At 39.1% G+C, this 16,806-nt stretch overlaps 2 protein-coding genes and 1 long non-coding RNA gene across 3 annotated transcripts; 2 read left to right on the top strand and 1 right to left on the bottom strand.

Moving 5' to 3' along the window:
- The first annotated feature begins 738 nt into the window (after positions 1 to 738).
- Positions 739 to 6,272, top strand: manf (mesencephalic astrocyte-derived neurotrophic factor). The gene is made up of 4 exons (XM_027167841.2): positions 739 to 1,002; positions 2,560 to 2,687; positions 2,794 to 2,935; positions 5,361 to 6,272. The coding sequence occupies exons 1-4, from the start codon at positions 915 to 917 to the stop codon at positions 5,543 to 5,545; spliced, it is 543 nt and encodes a 180-aa protein (XP_027023642.1). The 5' UTR covers positions 739 to 914; the 3' UTR covers positions 5,546 to 6,272.
- Positions 4,786 to 16,749, bottom strand: LOC125140314. The gene is made up of 3 exons (XR_007139613.1): positions 16,658 to 16,749; positions 13,920 to 14,131; positions 4,786 to 4,907 (listed from the first exon to the last, which is right to left on the bottom strand). It is a non-coding gene; the product is annotated as an uncharacterized LOC125140314 (long non-coding RNA).
- rbm15b (RNA binding motif protein 15B) lies at positions 7,944 to 11,805 on the top strand. The gene is made up of 2 exons (XM_047809455.1): positions 7,944 to 11,100; positions 11,544 to 11,805. The coding sequence occupies exon 1, from the start codon at positions 8,338 to 8,340 to the stop codon at positions 10,753 to 10,755; it is 2,418 nt and encodes an 805-aa protein (XP_047665411.1). The 5' UTR covers positions 7,944 to 8,337; the 3' UTR covers positions 10,756 to 11,100; positions 11,544 to 11,805.
- Positions 16,750 to 16,806: the final 57 nt, after the last annotated feature.

The raw sequence follows: 16,806 nt of genomic DNA, 5'->3' as shown, positions 1-16,806 counted from the left end.
ATTAAGGGTGACCTATCAGGTTGTTTTTTATTGAATTTTTGCTCAGTGAATTGTTGTGATGGTCAGCCACATAAACCAAGGTCAATCAACTCTATTGAATCTACTCAGATGGGCTTATCAGCATCAATTCATCTGCCAAAGCTGTACAAATGGTGTGATGGATGCATCGATGAGACCTCTCAACACAACACAATGCCTAACCAAAACAGCATTCTGGGACACAGCGTAGTCCTGATTATGACGCTTAAATAATTGGTTAGACCTTAGTTTCCACTACTGATTTTGCTAGTGTCAGTAATGGGAAGAAGATCCTGATGGAAATAGGGCAGCTGTCCTTATACACCACATGTCCACAACCCTGTGCCCCCTGTCCTTCACTTAACATGGCCACTTCAACTAGACAGAAATATTGATGATAAGATGATTAGTGGAATCATCATTGTTTGAGGAAAACCAACAAAAAGCCTAAAACATGGATCATTCCAGAACTAGGTTTAGGAATTGAAACAAAATCACAAAGTCAAGCCCATGCCCAGATCTCATCCAATCAGGAGGCGCCAACTGGACTCTGTCCCGCGACTAAATAATATTTATCCAATAGAAAGCGAGCGCGTGGTGCAGTAGCAGCAGTTAAACCACTCACGTTGTGAGTAGTGGCAATATAACCAATGGCGTAAAAGCAGGGGGCGGGTCATATGATACCAGGAAGCTTTCTCGGAGTACTAGCAACGTTATCGTGTTCAAAAACCGGTATCCGGAGCTTATGGTGTGTGTGTGAAAGTGTTTGTGTGTATGTGAGAGCGAGAGAGAGAGAGAGAGAGAGAGAGAGAGAGAGAGAGAGAGTGTGTGTGTCTGACTGAGAGAACGTAGTATACATGTAACGTGTGTTTTTGAAGTTTGGATATAATTCAGCTATGTTTAGTTTAAGTGGACTTTCGGTGGCTCTTGTTTTCGCTTTAGTGCCGAGCAGCAGTGAGGCTTTAAAAGACGGAGAGTGTGAAGGTGAGTTCATGTGGAAGATAACAAACATGGCGATGGATGTTTCCTTTCTCCGTATTGTGTCACGCTTCTGTAGAGAATTTACAGACAAATTAGTCAACAAGTGGAAACTGGTTCTAAACCCACCTGCTTGTACACTTTAGCGTAAACCGCTATCACCATAGCACCATTTTTTAAATGGCTGCGCCCAAATCGCATACTAGTGCACTAGGTCGGGTGCTAAAATAGTGCACTTCAACGGTTAGCAGTGTATTATATTAGTACCGTAGCCTGCGGCTTTGAACACAGCCATGGAGGAAATCATAGTGAGTTACATTTAAGCTGTAATTGTACAAAGAATTTGTATTAGTTTAACATACTTAATAATAATAATAATAATAATAATTAGTAGTAATAGTAATATATTTTATCTCAGTACTTCTTCAGAGATTGAATAAAATAGTTGGATGTGAACAGTGACATCTGACATGACAATACAGTGGCATTTATTTTTATATCTCATATAAATTTGCATTTTAAAGCTTTTAAAGTGATTAAGAATTTAATGTATTTCTGTATGATAAAGCGTAAAGCTTGGTAGTTCATGTCTTTTTGAAAATCTGTGGCTTTTAATAATCTGTATTTAACATCTACCTTCATTTTTAGGTGAAGAAAACACGATGCTCAGTCAGATACTGTTTCGGTACATTGTTGAGTTGTACAGAGTTGTTCGGCGTACACAGGACATCAGAGATGTTATTCCAAAAGCGTATTATGACGTAATAGTTCACAATATGTATCGCCCAAATCTACTTGGTGATCAAATGTCTTCGTACCACAGCAGAGACGACTAAATGCCAAAAACTATCCACAACTCCTACACACACATAGGACTGTTCAGAAGTTTGCATCTACTGCTATGATATGCAAAACACATCAGAGGTGTAGTGGTGGCTTGCTTTCAGTCAGTGACCTGTGTTTATGAGCCAGACAGGAAATCACAAAGCGTGTATCTGTATAGGAAACATTTCATGCTGTAAGAATTCTTGAATCTGATTATTCAGATGGTGTAGCTTTATTTTCTGTACAGTGTCTCTGACTGTCGTTTCAGCTATAAAGCAAAGCACAGGATTTATATACTCGCTCCAATTCATCATTATTTCTATAGTAATGCTTTACACTTTACTGTGGAATTCACAGGTTATTTAATACTTAAATTTCAGGGTTGAATTATTATTTATTTATTTATTTATTTATTAAAGTTTGTGGCGGAGTGACTAAAAGAAAGATTGCACAACTTTAATTTATAAATTTTTATAATTATTTATGGACTAATATTGTTTTATATTACATTGAAAAAAGCATTGGAGAATTACTGCGGTATAAGAAGAATAAAACTTCAGCACACACAGTTTTTGTAAGATACTTTACATAGGGGTAGTGACAGTAATGCTCATTCACATCAGACCACATCACATCAGACAATGGCATTGTTGATAAAATTTATGTGAGTAACGCATATAACTTCCTTGCGTTATATTCCTTACTTAACCTTTTCTCTTTTCTTCTCTCTCCTAACAGTATGTATAAGCTTCTTGGGGAAGTTTTATCAGTCACTAAATGACAATAATGTGCAGTTTACCGGTGACACCATTGAAAAGGCTCTGGTGAAAGCGTGCAAGGATGCGAAAGGAAAGGAAAACCGATTTGTAAGTCAACTGTTTGTATGTAATTTGTATGTTGAATAGTTCATCTGACTTAATATTTAATTGTCTTTTTTCAAAATAATAATAATAATTCCCTTCCATCATGCAGTGCTACTATATCGGAGCAACAAGTGATGCTGCTACAAAAATCACTAACGAGGTCTCAAAACCATTGAGTTACCACATGCCGGTGGAGAAGGTGTGCGAAAAGCTCAAGAAAAAAGACAGTCAGATCTGTGAACTGAAGTACGGTAAGTTTGGATTTGCAGTAAGGCCTAGATTTTTCTGTGCAGCTTCAAACAAAGCTCAAGTGCTTGAGTCTAGAGCAGGAGTGTTAAACTCAAATTCACAGTGGGCCAAACTATAAAACTGAGATAAAGTCACGGGCCAAACTGAATATTTATTGTAAAATGAACTACAACTGATTTGTAATGTTCAACCTTTTTTCATATGGAAACAAACTTTAGTTTTGCTTAAACACAGGATTTGGAACAACCAGAGGTTGATATTACAAACACATAAGAAAATAAATTTGAAATAAGACACATCAGTGGTGTTCATTTCGCAAACTTTGACCATACACTTTTTGACAAACTCTCCCACAGGGCCGGGCAGATTTTGCTGTCTCTCTGCTGCCACAATAACGCTTTACAGCCTTTACAGCAGCTTCACTTTTTGATTTAGCTTTCATGAACATAGTCTGCCGGGAAACCAGACTTTTTTTCATCTCCTCCGCCTTCTGGAGCTTCTGCTTTACGTCCAGGTCCTTATACTTCTCATAATGTTTCGTTACATAGTGTCTTCTTATGTTATATCCTTTCGTTACAGACACGTTAGCACCGTTAGCAAACAAGACAAACAGGTCTGTCCTTTATATTCGTGAACAGATCATCTGATTAAGCTCCTATTGTCCATCTTTCGTTTGGCCATTTTTGTGGAGGGTGGAATTAACTTGCCCGATGTGACTGTAACATGGTTGTTAACGACTGTTAACAGAGAATGAGGGGCGCTTGCTGTTTGTGACTGCGCGTCAATACAGTGGCAAGGCATTCTGGGATTTGTAGTATTAGCGGAGCATGCGGCTAGCCAGCTGTAATGCACATTTGATATGATCTCGCGGGCCAAATATAATTACACCGCGGGCCAAATTTGGCCCGCAGGCCAGAGTTTGACACCCCTGGTCTAGACTATTCAGGCTTCTATTAGGTGTGCAAGATGTTGTTTGGGACGAAGCCCTGAATTCAAATTCGATCAAATTTCTGAACTGATTCATAAAACTGCAGATTCTGTAGGTTTAACAAGAAATTTCTTAAGTGTTTACACATGAGATACACTGGCGATCAAACGAAGAGTTATCTAGTTTAGACCCCAGTGCCTAATATGTTTCACTTGGTGGTCTTAAATGGAGAGACGAATCTCAGGCACAGAATCATGGGAAATGAAATCAGCCATTGAGATTTAATATCGGAAAGCTTGAAAATGCCCTTTTGATATTCACATATTTAATATAAAGTGTACTGATATTTATTTACAGACCTGTTTAGATGTAAAGAAAGAATATAACTGAGTATATTTAGTGTATGACGAACAAACCTCTAAGCTTTTAAAGGCGTCTCTCGTATCCACGTGCATCCAAGCTTTTCTAAAGCTTAACTTGTCAGTTGAAAATCCTAAAGACTCCCATCTATTTGGGTTAAGTCATCATCATAACTAAATCAAATTTGCTCATTTGCACCATATATCATTTTTTTTTCTGTGCAAACAGATATTTGTCCATATATTTGAGAATTCATGCAGGCAGATTATGAAAACTAGTGCATTTTTCCAGAGGCCATCAGCTTTGCCTTGCAAATCAGCACCGATCAGCACTATTTACATATCTGTCAGGTGGAAGGGTGTAGGAGTAATCACTGCTAGGAAGAGATGCATGAACACTTAAACAGCGTTCATTATAAACTCATTTCAAATGACTTTTGTCACTAGTGTTTATAATGCTTTCCCATCTGGTCCTGAGAGATGTGACGACTTGTATTAAGAAGCTGAGAAATTTTCCACCTCCCAATCCTCACACACACATTGCGTATTTAACATCACTGTATTCCTTGTGTTTAATTCTCTGATGTTAACTGATGCTGATGAAAGCTCTTCCTCTGGGTTCGCATTAGTAATCTCTTGGCCAAGGGCTCTCGTCTTCATCCAGTTTCCTGCTTGAAAGTTCACCGTCTGTCAAGTTAAACAGAGAATCAGTGAATATATCAGCTTAGCTAACATTAGACAAGTATATAGTTTATTTTGCACAGGAGCTTCAGCTGAAATTTCAGAAAACGAAACCGAAAAAAACACTTGACAGCATAGTGATTATTAGAGAATGAGTAAAAACTCTGTATGTTTGACCCAGCTCTCTTCCAGCCATTAAAACAGCTGGAGCAGCAGCATCAAAGGTTAAAATGTGGTTTCATTTTGATAAGAGAACCAGAAGTAGGGCATCAGTGTGGATCAGACAGGTCTGGGGAGCACATGGGGTCAGGATCACTGGTAGCTCCGGAGTTGCGTGTGTAGAAATTTCTCCCTGTTTCGTGAAGGGTTATTGCTCTTTAGGGTTTGCACATTTGTCTCAAACTGTTAAATGTCCTGTTTTGTCTTTGTACTTATTTATCTATGTGTTGCTTTTAACAGATAAACAAGTGGACTTGAGCACAGTGGACCTAAAAAAGCTGAAGGTGAAGGACCTGAAGAAGATTCTCGATGAATGGGGAGAGTCTTGTAAGGGCTGTGCAGAAAAATCCGATTTCATCCGTAAGATCACAGAGCTCATGCCCAAGTATGCGCCGCATGCAGCCAAGGCACGGACAGACCTGTAAACTCTCTGTAGACTTGTGGGACCAAAGGAGCGGCTAAGGGTATCATGGGTTGTGCGATTGTATTTTTTTTTTTTTAATGCCACCTGATGGGATGCGTGGTTTTCTTTGTCATCCGCCTGTTAATCTATTGGTAAACGTCATTTCATCCATCCATTATTTTAAGGTAAACTGTACTGTAAATATTAGACAACACTCTACTGTTTTAACCCAAACTTCATGCAGAATATAATAACATCTCCACTTAATGGCAAACAGTTGGATTAAAGTGTTGCTTAAATGTTTCAGATGAACTTTTTTACCTGGTTACAAGTTCAGTTAAAAACTTAAAATATCACGTCTGTTAAACAATCAAAAGGATTTATCTGTATACCAAATGGGACCAAGGCTTACCCCAAAAAAAAGCTCTCACACGTGTTCTTTGGGTTTACAGTCATAACGATAAAAATCCTTCTGCTAAACAACAATAACAAAGTTTAGCTATAAATTTGAGATGACTCTATACAGAATATGTTTATACCTATACATGCTGGGATACGATCACAAACCATTGTCACCCTGTAGTTCACTTGTAGTTTCTTTTCAAATTAATAGTTTTGTTTTTTTTGGGGGGGCAAATATATGGAAGAGGATGTGGGAGAATCCATACCCATTCAAGTCAAGTTGACATCACTGTAAAACATGTTTATTAACGTTGTACTATACTTTTTCATTAAAAGAACAAAATGGCTCTGTTTTCTTTTTCTGATTTTGAAACCCCACACACATAGAACAGTGTGTGAGATTCATCATGAACCAATTCAGTGCAGCGGTCTAAACAATTCTCTGACGTCACGTCGGCTGGGATTCGGGTTTATTTTAATTTTGCCGTCGTTTCTTTATGGAAAGCATGATAAATATCAAACCATTTGCATTATTACATGCTTTTATACCCGGGAGGTGTAGAATTCTCCAATCTGATTGCTCTGAAGGTGTTCAATAAATGACCTAAAACCACATCATTGGACAGTCATGCAAATCCCAGGTCTAATGCGCTTGTTGTAATATGCTTCGTTTTCTATAGGGACCTGTATAACACACACCCCATAAACATAGTGAAAAATGTTGATGTGGTGAAGTGTCTTTTTTTTTTTCAGGATGGACGGAACCTTTGGAGTGGATTTTTTTTATATATATTAACTTATAAAGGAGGTTTGTAATGGAGCAAAATAGGAAATAGTTCATATCTTATAAGTGATATTAGGATCTAAAATTTTGTGGAGGTTCCACAACAATAAATATAACTATAAACGAATAAAACGTACATGTCCTTCTTTGATAAATAACACGTAATTGTTAGCAATTTTCTGTGATAGAAGAGAAATAAAACTCTATTGGATATGCATAGGAAATAATCAACCTTTTCAGCAGTTGTTGATTCTCATAAAAGCACAGCACAAAGTTCATTATTATTATTGTTATTATTATTGTTATTATTATTATTTCTTTTTTCTATTGCAATTTGTCTGTTGAATGCGTTAAACCGGTCCCAGTTTTCCAAAAAGGTTTTCTCAGCCACATAACACATTTGTAACTATTGTTAGTGCTTAAAAGGCTTTTATCATGTTTTACATATTTTCCAGGTTATCTGTACTAGAAAATATTAATAATAATAAAAAAAACTATTGCCACTTTAATGATTTCAGACCGTGTAACAGAAAGTGTTTAAGGTTTTAAACTTGTCACTTTTTTGTAGGGTTTAATAAACATTTGCTCATGGGATGAAGCAGACGGTGGAATATTTCAGTCTAACAATGGGTTTATTTTCAAGTTTGTTAATGAACTCTTCAGTATCTTTATAGGTACCCTTATGGCATCCAGACCGACAGATTAACTTTTGCTTTTGTATTCAATAACGTGATCCGACTGACATTTTTGTCTGTAAATGAACCCAGACAAATGACCCCTTTTGCATGGTTTTGACCACATGGCTGTTCTTAGATTAATTTCATGCAAACATTTGCAAATGTACTTTCTAGGGTCTCAGCTGTGTATGGAGAAGTGTTTTAAATACAACCTGCATTTATATACTAGATACATCTAGACTGATGTATAAAATAAATAAGTAAATAAAAAGTAAATTATTTTTTCATGCCATATGATTCAAATCTTAAAATAGTAACATAACATAAATTAAAATAAAAATACAAAGATGGAATTAAATTAACAGCCTTGTAAAAGTCCACAGCTTTGTTCTGACAGCTTTTCAGCTTGTTTTTTCCAGCCTTGAAATGAAAAATGTTTGATTTCTTTTCAGCCCACTTTACATTTATGGATGTGAAACTTTTCAAATAAAAATGACATTTCTCCATTTTATTTTAATTTCTCATACATAAACATTTTTTCCCGTATATTTTTTTCTCCTATATAATAATAATAATAATAATAATAATAATAATAATAATAATAATAATAAATAGTCATTTTAAATCATTTCACTAAACTCGATCCTCGTGACGTCATGACGCACTGATTTCCGTCGGCACAAACCCCGCCCACCGGTGAGCGCGCACACACATTCCCATTGTCCAAGATGGCGGCGTAGGTGTAGCGTATATACGATGCCTATGTTTTTATCGCGTTTTTACCCGCGTTATTATTTTCCACGCTGCTCGAGTAACGTTAGTTTGCAGTGCGAACGCGCGGTCCGCTTTCTCCGCTCGACATCTTGATGTGCGACGCGCTGAAAACCGCGGACTTTGTTGTGCATCCAGTCTGCGTTGTGTTTGGCTCGGGAAAAGTTTGAGCATCCGAAAATGAAGCGTCAGGCCGAGCGGGATTCCAGTCCGAGCAGAGCTCTCGCGAAACGTCTTCGGGAAAGAGAACGAGACCGTGATGGGAGCCGAAGGGAAGATACAGCGGCGGTTAATCAGCCGCCGCTCGCGCTGCTGCTCGCCGAGAGCCGGAGCTACCAGAAGCAGCAGCAGCAGCAGCGCGCGCGAAGCCGCAGCGGCGAACGCGAGAAGCCCCGAGCGCGGGAAGAGCGAGCAGGCCTCCTCCCGCGGCCTCCGTCCGTCATCCCGAAAAGCAAAGCCCCCGTCTTGGACCCGCTCGGTAGCAGCAGAGGCGCAAGCGGACTGGAATACAAAACCTTGCTTATTAGTAACCTGGGCTCGCAGCTTACCGACGAGCACGTGGAGGACGGTTTGTTTCACGAGTTCAAGAAGTTCGGAGACGTCAGTGTTAAGCTCTCGCACACGCCCGAATTGGGCCGGATCGCCTACGTGAATTTCCGGCAGCCGGAGAGCGCGCGCGAGGCAAGACACGCCAAGGCCAGGCTCGTGCTGTACGACCGAGCGCTCAAAATCGAGCCCATGTACGTGCGTCGTCGCAGCCTCACACCGCCTGACGTCGCTTACGTGCCTCTGCATGGCTCGTATCCCTATAGGCAACGCTCTCTGTCTCCTGGAGCGAGCGCAGTTCGTGATGTGAGAACTAGAAATTATGTGGATAGTATTAGTCTGCGGGACCGTGAGCGCGTGTTGGACTATTACAGTGCTTTGGAAGAGCGAAGCCGTGCCTATGTGTACCCCCTGCCCGAGGACGATTTAATGCCCGAGGACGACCAGCGTGCCACCAGGAACCTGTTCATCGGCAACCTAGATCACAACGTGTCTGAGGCAGAGCTGCGTCAAGGGTTTGACAAGTATGGCATTATTGAGGAGATTGTCATCAAGCGGCCTGCTCGTGGACAAGGCTGCGGCTACGGGTTCATCAAGTTCCAGAACCTGGACATGGCGCACAGAGCCAAAGTAGCCATGCAGGGCCGTGTGTTCGGTGGAAACCAGGTAAAGATTGGATATGGCAAGGCCAACCCCACCACTCGCCTGTGGGTGGGTGGGTTGGGCCCGAACACGTCACTGGCTGCTTTGGCACGGGAATTTGACCGTTTTGGCAGCATTCGCACAATTGATTATATGAAAGGGGACAACTTTGCTTACATCCATTATGAGAGCCTGGATGCAGCCCAAGCAGCATGTGCCCAGATGCGAGGTTTTCCTCTGGGTGGCCGCAGGTTACGCGTCGACTTCGCCAAAGCAGAGGAGACCCGGTCCTACCCACAGCAGTATCCGCCACCCATCCCACTGCCCTCGCATTATGATATTCTAGCTGAGGGCTTTGGTCGCCATCGGAGCCTGGAGAGGGAACTTAGAGCGCGAGCCCGCTCACCTTCTCATCCTCTTTATGCAGAAAGGGAACGAGAACGAGGGCTTCCTGAACGAGACTGGAGTCCTCCAAAGGGTACGGAGCGGAGGAGTAACCCAGAAGCGTTTGGTCGTACGAGAGCACGCAGTCGTAGCAGAGAGCGCTGGGCAAAAGGCTGGGAGGAAAGGCGCAAGCGCCGGAGCCGGACACGTAGTCGGAGTCTCAGTCCTGGGGAGCAGTCTGAAGAAAGAGGGCGGTCTAAGGTGCGAGCTGGTCCTCCCAGGACACCAGATGACAGCCCTGAACGAACTCGTGGCCGCCTCCCCGACTCCACGTCCGATCCGCAAGACCATACACCCGATAGCAGTCGCCATTCCAGCGATGAGCGACCGACTGCGAAGGCCGTCGATCCCGAGCGCAACCATTGCAAAACTGACACAGAGCCAGACTCACACTCTGAAAAACCCAAAAGTGAACCCAAGAAGCCCAGCACGCTCTCAGAATATGCCCAGACCCTCAGCCGAGTGTGGCATGGCTCCCTCATCCTGAAAAACAGTTGCTTTCCCACTAGCATGCATCTCCTGGACGGAGGAGCCAACTTCTTTCTCTCACTTCTTAAGGATCAGACAAACAGCGGAAAGATCACACAGCTCAAGATCGCTCAGCGGCTGCGGCTCGACCAACCCAAGCTGGACGAAGTGAGCCGCCGCATCAGGCTCGGCGGCACTGACGGTTACACCGTCCTTCTGGCCGTACAGGGACCCATGGATCGGGACTCGCCTCCACCTGATGGACTACAGAAACGCTTCCTTCGCAACCTGGTGACCTACCTCAGGAGCAAACAAGCAGCTGGGGTTATCGGTCTGCCTCTGGGCGGACCAAAAGAACGAGAGACAGGAGGGATGCTTTACGCATTTCCTCCATGTGACTTCTCCCAGCAATACCTCCAGACTGTTCTCAAAACTCTGGGCAAATTAGAGGAGGAACATCTTGTTGTGGTGGTGGTTAAAGACTCAACTCAACCCTAAACATTGTGATCCATTGTTTTTCTTTTGTAAACACAAGTGTACATTTTTTAAAAACTCCATACTTTTACAGATAAACAGGTTTTGTCGATGGATTATGCTTGATTCCTTTTCCACAAATTCACCATCCTTAAAGTTCTCTTTACACACCTTCAAAGCAACTTACCTTTTTTATATTTGAGAAATTTGACTGGTGGTTGTTTTTAATTTTATTTTTTTTTATAAATCATCTTTTAGGTAATGATTTGCACCACAGTTTAAGTGTTTTCTGATCTTGAATGCAATTTTGCAGGATTTCCTCCAGTGAGCTAATGTGATGGAGTCTATTCAACATAAAGTGAAGACTAGGTATGAGTTGTTGAATTTTTTTATAACCCCCTCCCCCTTTCAGTAGCTTCTTTTTGGCTGTGCAATTTAATAGAAAACTTCATGTTTTGTTATTGATGACTGACCCAGTTTTGATTTTAATATGCTATTATGCACATTACAGGGAAGAGGGACATTTGTCATTACAGGCATCTACCTCTTGAATGGTTTAGATTGTTTTATGTTTTCCAGCACAATATGGTCGATAAGATTTTTGACAAACGCACCCAGCATTAAAAGACAACGATCGAGTTTGAATTGTAAACATCAACACTATTTTGGGGGAATAGTCTAAACACTAAGTCTTATGCACCAGTGTTACAATAGTGCAGAATGTTGTTTCTTGTTTTTAAATTTCTCTCTCTACAGCTCAGTGAAAACATGGCAAGCTATTTTAATGTTTTTTTGTTTGTTTGTTTTTTAAGCAAAAAAAATGTAAGCTGAAATTACAGTCAAACACTGTTAACAGTTTTGTGAAGGGACTACAGACAATTCAACACTACTTCGTTTGCTCGTCGACCGAAAACCCATCGAAACACATTCCTCAGCGGTCCTCAGACACTCCACTCGTTCTCCTGATCGCAGCTTTTTTTTCCCCTACATTTTTTTTTTTCACCACATGTTCAACGATGTATGTTATGTATGGAAAAAAACTGTAAGTAAACATTTCAAAAGTCTTGTTTTTAATTCTCTCTCAGCTCTCCTGCTTCTATTCATGAACTTTAACTTTGAATCGTAAGCCCTGAGCTTAAAGGCAATTCTGCATCCCGTCTCCATAGCTACCTTAGCGCATCCTTTATTTAAGATCATAACGCCAAGGTCAGCCGTAACCAGGCAACCAAGCAGGTTAGACGAACAGGAAGTCAGATTGAAATGTGTAGATCATTTTACACTGCTTTATTTTGAATGCTCGTGGTCACTAGATGGCAGCGTGGTTCCACACTGGACCTCAGATTCCCTTCAGTCCTGCTCTTGGAGCTGCAAGTCGCTTCAGGGGATGAAGGCAGCAGAGCATATTAAGCACAGAGCTAACGATCTTACATTATTAAGCTGCAAGGAATTAACATTTGACACTTAAATCTTCATCGCAGTTCATGTGTTGAGGATGTATTACCCATGATGCTCACATCACAGCAATTTTTTACACATTTCTTTTTTTATTAGGCAGTGCTGGGTATTGAATGGGAATATTAGCTTCAGGATTCAAATAAAAAAAATGAGAGGTGAGAATATTTGACAACTTTGACTGAGGTTAAAATTATACACGTGTATACAAGGTGACTGAAAACTTTTATAAAAAAAAAAGCTTTTTCTTTTTTTATTTATTTATTTTTTACTTTTACCCATATAAAAAAATCAACCAGGAGGTTTAGAAGTACTGGGATTAAATTAAGCAATAATTATATGAATATTTTAACAAATAAAAATAGTTAAAAATGCATCCTTTTGACTTAATTTATGGTCACTGCCTTAATATATAGTATATAAATTTAGAATGTTTTTATGGATTAAATCAATTATAGTCTGGTCATGCTGTCTGATGTTTGATCTATTGGTTCTCAGTGTGGAGTCTAATTTATACAAATAAATAAAATTGAACTGTAGCTGAACATTATGATTTTATGTCAGACATGTTGCACAATCCTATTTATTGCAGTTTGGGTTCATTCAGTGAGCAATCAGTTTGTTTTAACACGCAGACCAAGATGATGTTTAACTGCCATTCTAGCTCTTTTACAAAATTCTATCTTCAGCAGTTTCATATCTTGCATTTGTTTTATGGAAAAGAGATAAAAATGTGCAACACTCAAAATGTCATTTCCTGTCAATTCAACTTAACATTCACCTTCAGTGCCACAGCTGTCTAATAACACAAAAAAAGACAAACATTGAAGTGAGCTGTAACATTTGATGGTTTTAATCGCTTTAATCTTTAGTACTTTTGCATGGCTAAATATGACAAATACACAGCCATCTAAGAGCACTAGAGATGCTTCTGTTTTGCATCGTTCTTATTTAACACACCGGTTTTCATTACACATTTTATTACTGACAACAGCTTGAGTGAAAAATGGAAACTTTGAAATATTTACTTTCTAGGTTTCTTACTATCTGGTTGGTCTCCTTTAAGCTTAAATGACCATGTCTCCACAAATTTTTGCAAAGGCTCTTTTAGATCAGTCCATCAGTGGGTCGTCCACATTCACTTCAATAGATTTTAGATCTAAAACTTAATTAGGGGAAAGCTGATCTTATGTGCAAAGCAGTAAACCTGATTACTATCACACCGCTTGCTTACATTTAAACAAATATATATATATATATATATGTATATATATATATACACATATATATATATATATATACATATATATATATATATACATATATATATATATTTGTTTAAATGTAAGCAAGCGGTGTGATAGTAATCATATATATACGTATATATATATATATATATATACGTATATATATATATATATATATATATATATACGTATATATATATATATATGTATATATACACGTATATATATATATATATATATATATACGTATATATACTATATACGTATATATATATATATATATATATATATATATATACACACACACACACACTATGTGCGTATACATATATATGTGTGTGTATAAATATAATATATATGTATATATATATATGTGTGTGTGTATACACACACACACACACATTGGTTTATTTCTCATTTTAAATGGAAGAAAAATGAAACCAAACAAAAAACACATCTCCCACCTCAGGTGTGGGGTTTGATACGCACCCCTGTGCTTTAGGAGCTTCCTCCAGGTTCTGTGGTTTTCTCCCTCTGTCCAAAAACATGAGCTGTAGGCTGATTGGCATCTCTAAACTGTCTGCAGTGTGCCAATATGTATGAATGTGTGATTGTGCTTTAAATTGGATTGGCACACTGTCTAGCATGTCCCCCGGCTTGTGCCCCGAATCTCCTGGGATAGACTCCAGCTTCCACACGACCTTACGTAAGATGGAAGAACGGTACAGAAATTTAAAGTGATATGGAAAAAAAATCCCAGATTTTGCATGTAGTCTGTATGCATGTATACAATAAATATTATCATGGAAGTATTATGATTATTATAGACAAAGCTTCAGTACATAATTGAAGACATCATGGTTAATTGACTAGATTAGTAGTAAGTGGAAGGGTGAAGAACTGAAAATGTTTGTTGTCTTGTTCATTTGCTACACTAATACTGTTTAATCTGCAAATCACATGCATCCTAAACAAGAAAAGACCTTTTCCCTTTCTTTGTATGAGCAGATTAGAAGCTAAATACGTATTTTTATTCTGTATCTTTTGACCCGTGGGAACAAACCGTCTAAAAAAAAAAACAATCTTTAACAGTTTTGCGATAATTAGGCCAAGTGGAAAACCCTGAGTGTGTTGTTCTTCATTATTTTTGGAGTTTTGGAGTGAAAGCGAAGATATTTACTGTTCATGAGATCCTAATGAAGCACACTAGTTGCCAGACGATGAGCTGTCAGTCTCCTGGTGTGATTCAATTGCACTTCATGTTTTTTCCCCAGAACAAAGGGATGTTTAACAGTAGCGAAAGCCCATTCTGCAATATTAGACGAATATGTTAATAAATATTTTAAAGCTGAATGTGAACCCGCTGGGTGTCGGTTCCTCCAGACCTGTCTTGCCGTCTCGTCTCAGCGTCACGCTTAGTGAAGAGTGACAGGTTGATGAATAGAGTACACTACGTTCATCTGAGGAGACAAGTCATTGTAGCGAAGCTTAATTTGGCATTAGTTTAATAAATGAAGTTTACTGTGAATGAAGCGCTCAACTGTGGATGTTTTTCATTCACATAAATAGACAAAAAAAAATAAAAAAGGACCTATTGTAAGCTACTCCAGAATTAATCACGACCCCAGAGAGAGAAACTGAATTCTGCTGTGATTGTCCATCAAAACTCCTTAGGTTTACATTTGTCACTAAAAAAACACTGATGTTTTAGCTAAATAATTTCTGCCTAATCGGCCATCATATTATACAGTCTGTTTCAGGTGAGTGTGTCTTGTTAGGATTGGATTGTATTGTAAAAAAAAAAAAGTGCTAACCAGTACACCTAATCCAGCCCTTTACATTTCTTCTATGCACTTTCTCCAAGAATATTTTTTTTTACTTTTAAAGAATTGTACAAATTCTCTAGGACTGAATTCAGTTTTTTTTTCTTCTGATAGGCCATGAGATGGAATTTTCTGTCAAGAACATGTGATCTTGGTCTTTGCTGCTTAAACACTAGTTTTAGACTTTTTCCCTCCTGAAATGTAGAATAAATTATTAATTGAAAGTATTAATTTTTATTCCTATTCCATTTTAATCTATTTTTATAAGATACACAGTACTGTGTATAATTGTGAATGTGGCTAATAAAATTTGACACTTTTTCTATCTGTTTATGAAAATACAATGCTGCAAAAATGCTAGCTCTTGATTCTTGTTATAACTCCAGTTATTATGAGTGCATAAAAAAATACCCATTGCTGCTTTAAGTCTTAGTATTGTGTGTATTTTTCTGTGTTTTGTTGACAATTTCTTTGCAACTCACTCACTCATTAACCCAATTGATCTGCGATTTAAAGCTTAAGAGCACCACAGTCCACAAAAGCGTGAGGCAACTGCAAACATAGCACTGGCTTTCTGTGGAGATCTAATGCTGCAATCTGTCATACTATCTGTTGTCATTTCCCAGAGTTACAGTATAAACCAGTGCTTCGGCTTAGAAATACAAAATCATATTTGTATGGCCAGTCTCTTACTTCTGTGTGATTTCAAGTCAAGTCAAGAAGCTTTTGTTGTCATTTCAGCCACATATAACTGACACAGTACATAGTGAAATGAAACATTTCTCCAGGACTATGGTGCTACATAAAACAACATAAAGCTACTTAAAACAACAGAGAGCTGTTGAAAAGATAAACCTACAGGACAAAATACAAAATAGTGCAGATCGGTGTGCGTACTGTTCATAAAACAGTACAATGTTTATAACAAAGAGGGTTCAAGTTTAAGTGATTTGTGACTAGTATAAGGAAAGTGACGTGACATACAGCTAAGTATGGTGACCCATACTCAGAATTTAGCCCATCCTAACACTCACCCGGAACAGTGGGCAGCCATTTATTCTGTGGCGCCCGGGGAGCAGTTGGGGGGGTTTGGTGGCTTGCTCAAGGTCACCTCAGTCGTGGTATTGCCGGCCCGAGACTCAAACCCACAACCTTAGGGTTGGGAGTCAAACTCTCTAACCATTAGGCCACGACTTCCCCCAAACTTCCCCCATAAGTAGGTAAATGTTGTGAAAATCATCCCTTGTGATTTTATTGCATTAGTGACATTGAGCTGAAAAAAATGAAATTCAAATCTGCACTCGAAAAGCCGTTACGGCATCCACAACACAACAGCTACGTCAAGTAAAATCTATTTTTTTATAACCACTTAAAAAAATGATGTAATAGGAAACGTGTACAAACCATTTTGCCATTTTGTTCAGAAGATTTATGCGTGTGTTTACGAGAGGACTGATGATATAGATGTTAGAATTCAGAGTTGTTGCAGTAATTTCAGCCCAAAACTCACACACCTGTTCCAGCTAATTAAAGCCTTTAATAGCCTCAGAGTA

The sequence above is a fragment of the Tachysurus fulvidraco genome, chromosome 2 (assembly GCF_022655615.1).
Source record: "Tachysurus fulvidraco isolate hzauxx_2018 chromosome 2, HZAU_PFXX_2.0, whole genome shotgun sequence".
Lineage (NCBI taxonomy): Eukaryota > Metazoa > Chordata > Actinopteri > Siluriformes > Bagridae > Tachysurus > Tachysurus fulvidraco.
Note: the sequence above shows the minus strand (reverse complement) of the source record. Positions and strands in the feature narration are given on the sequence as shown.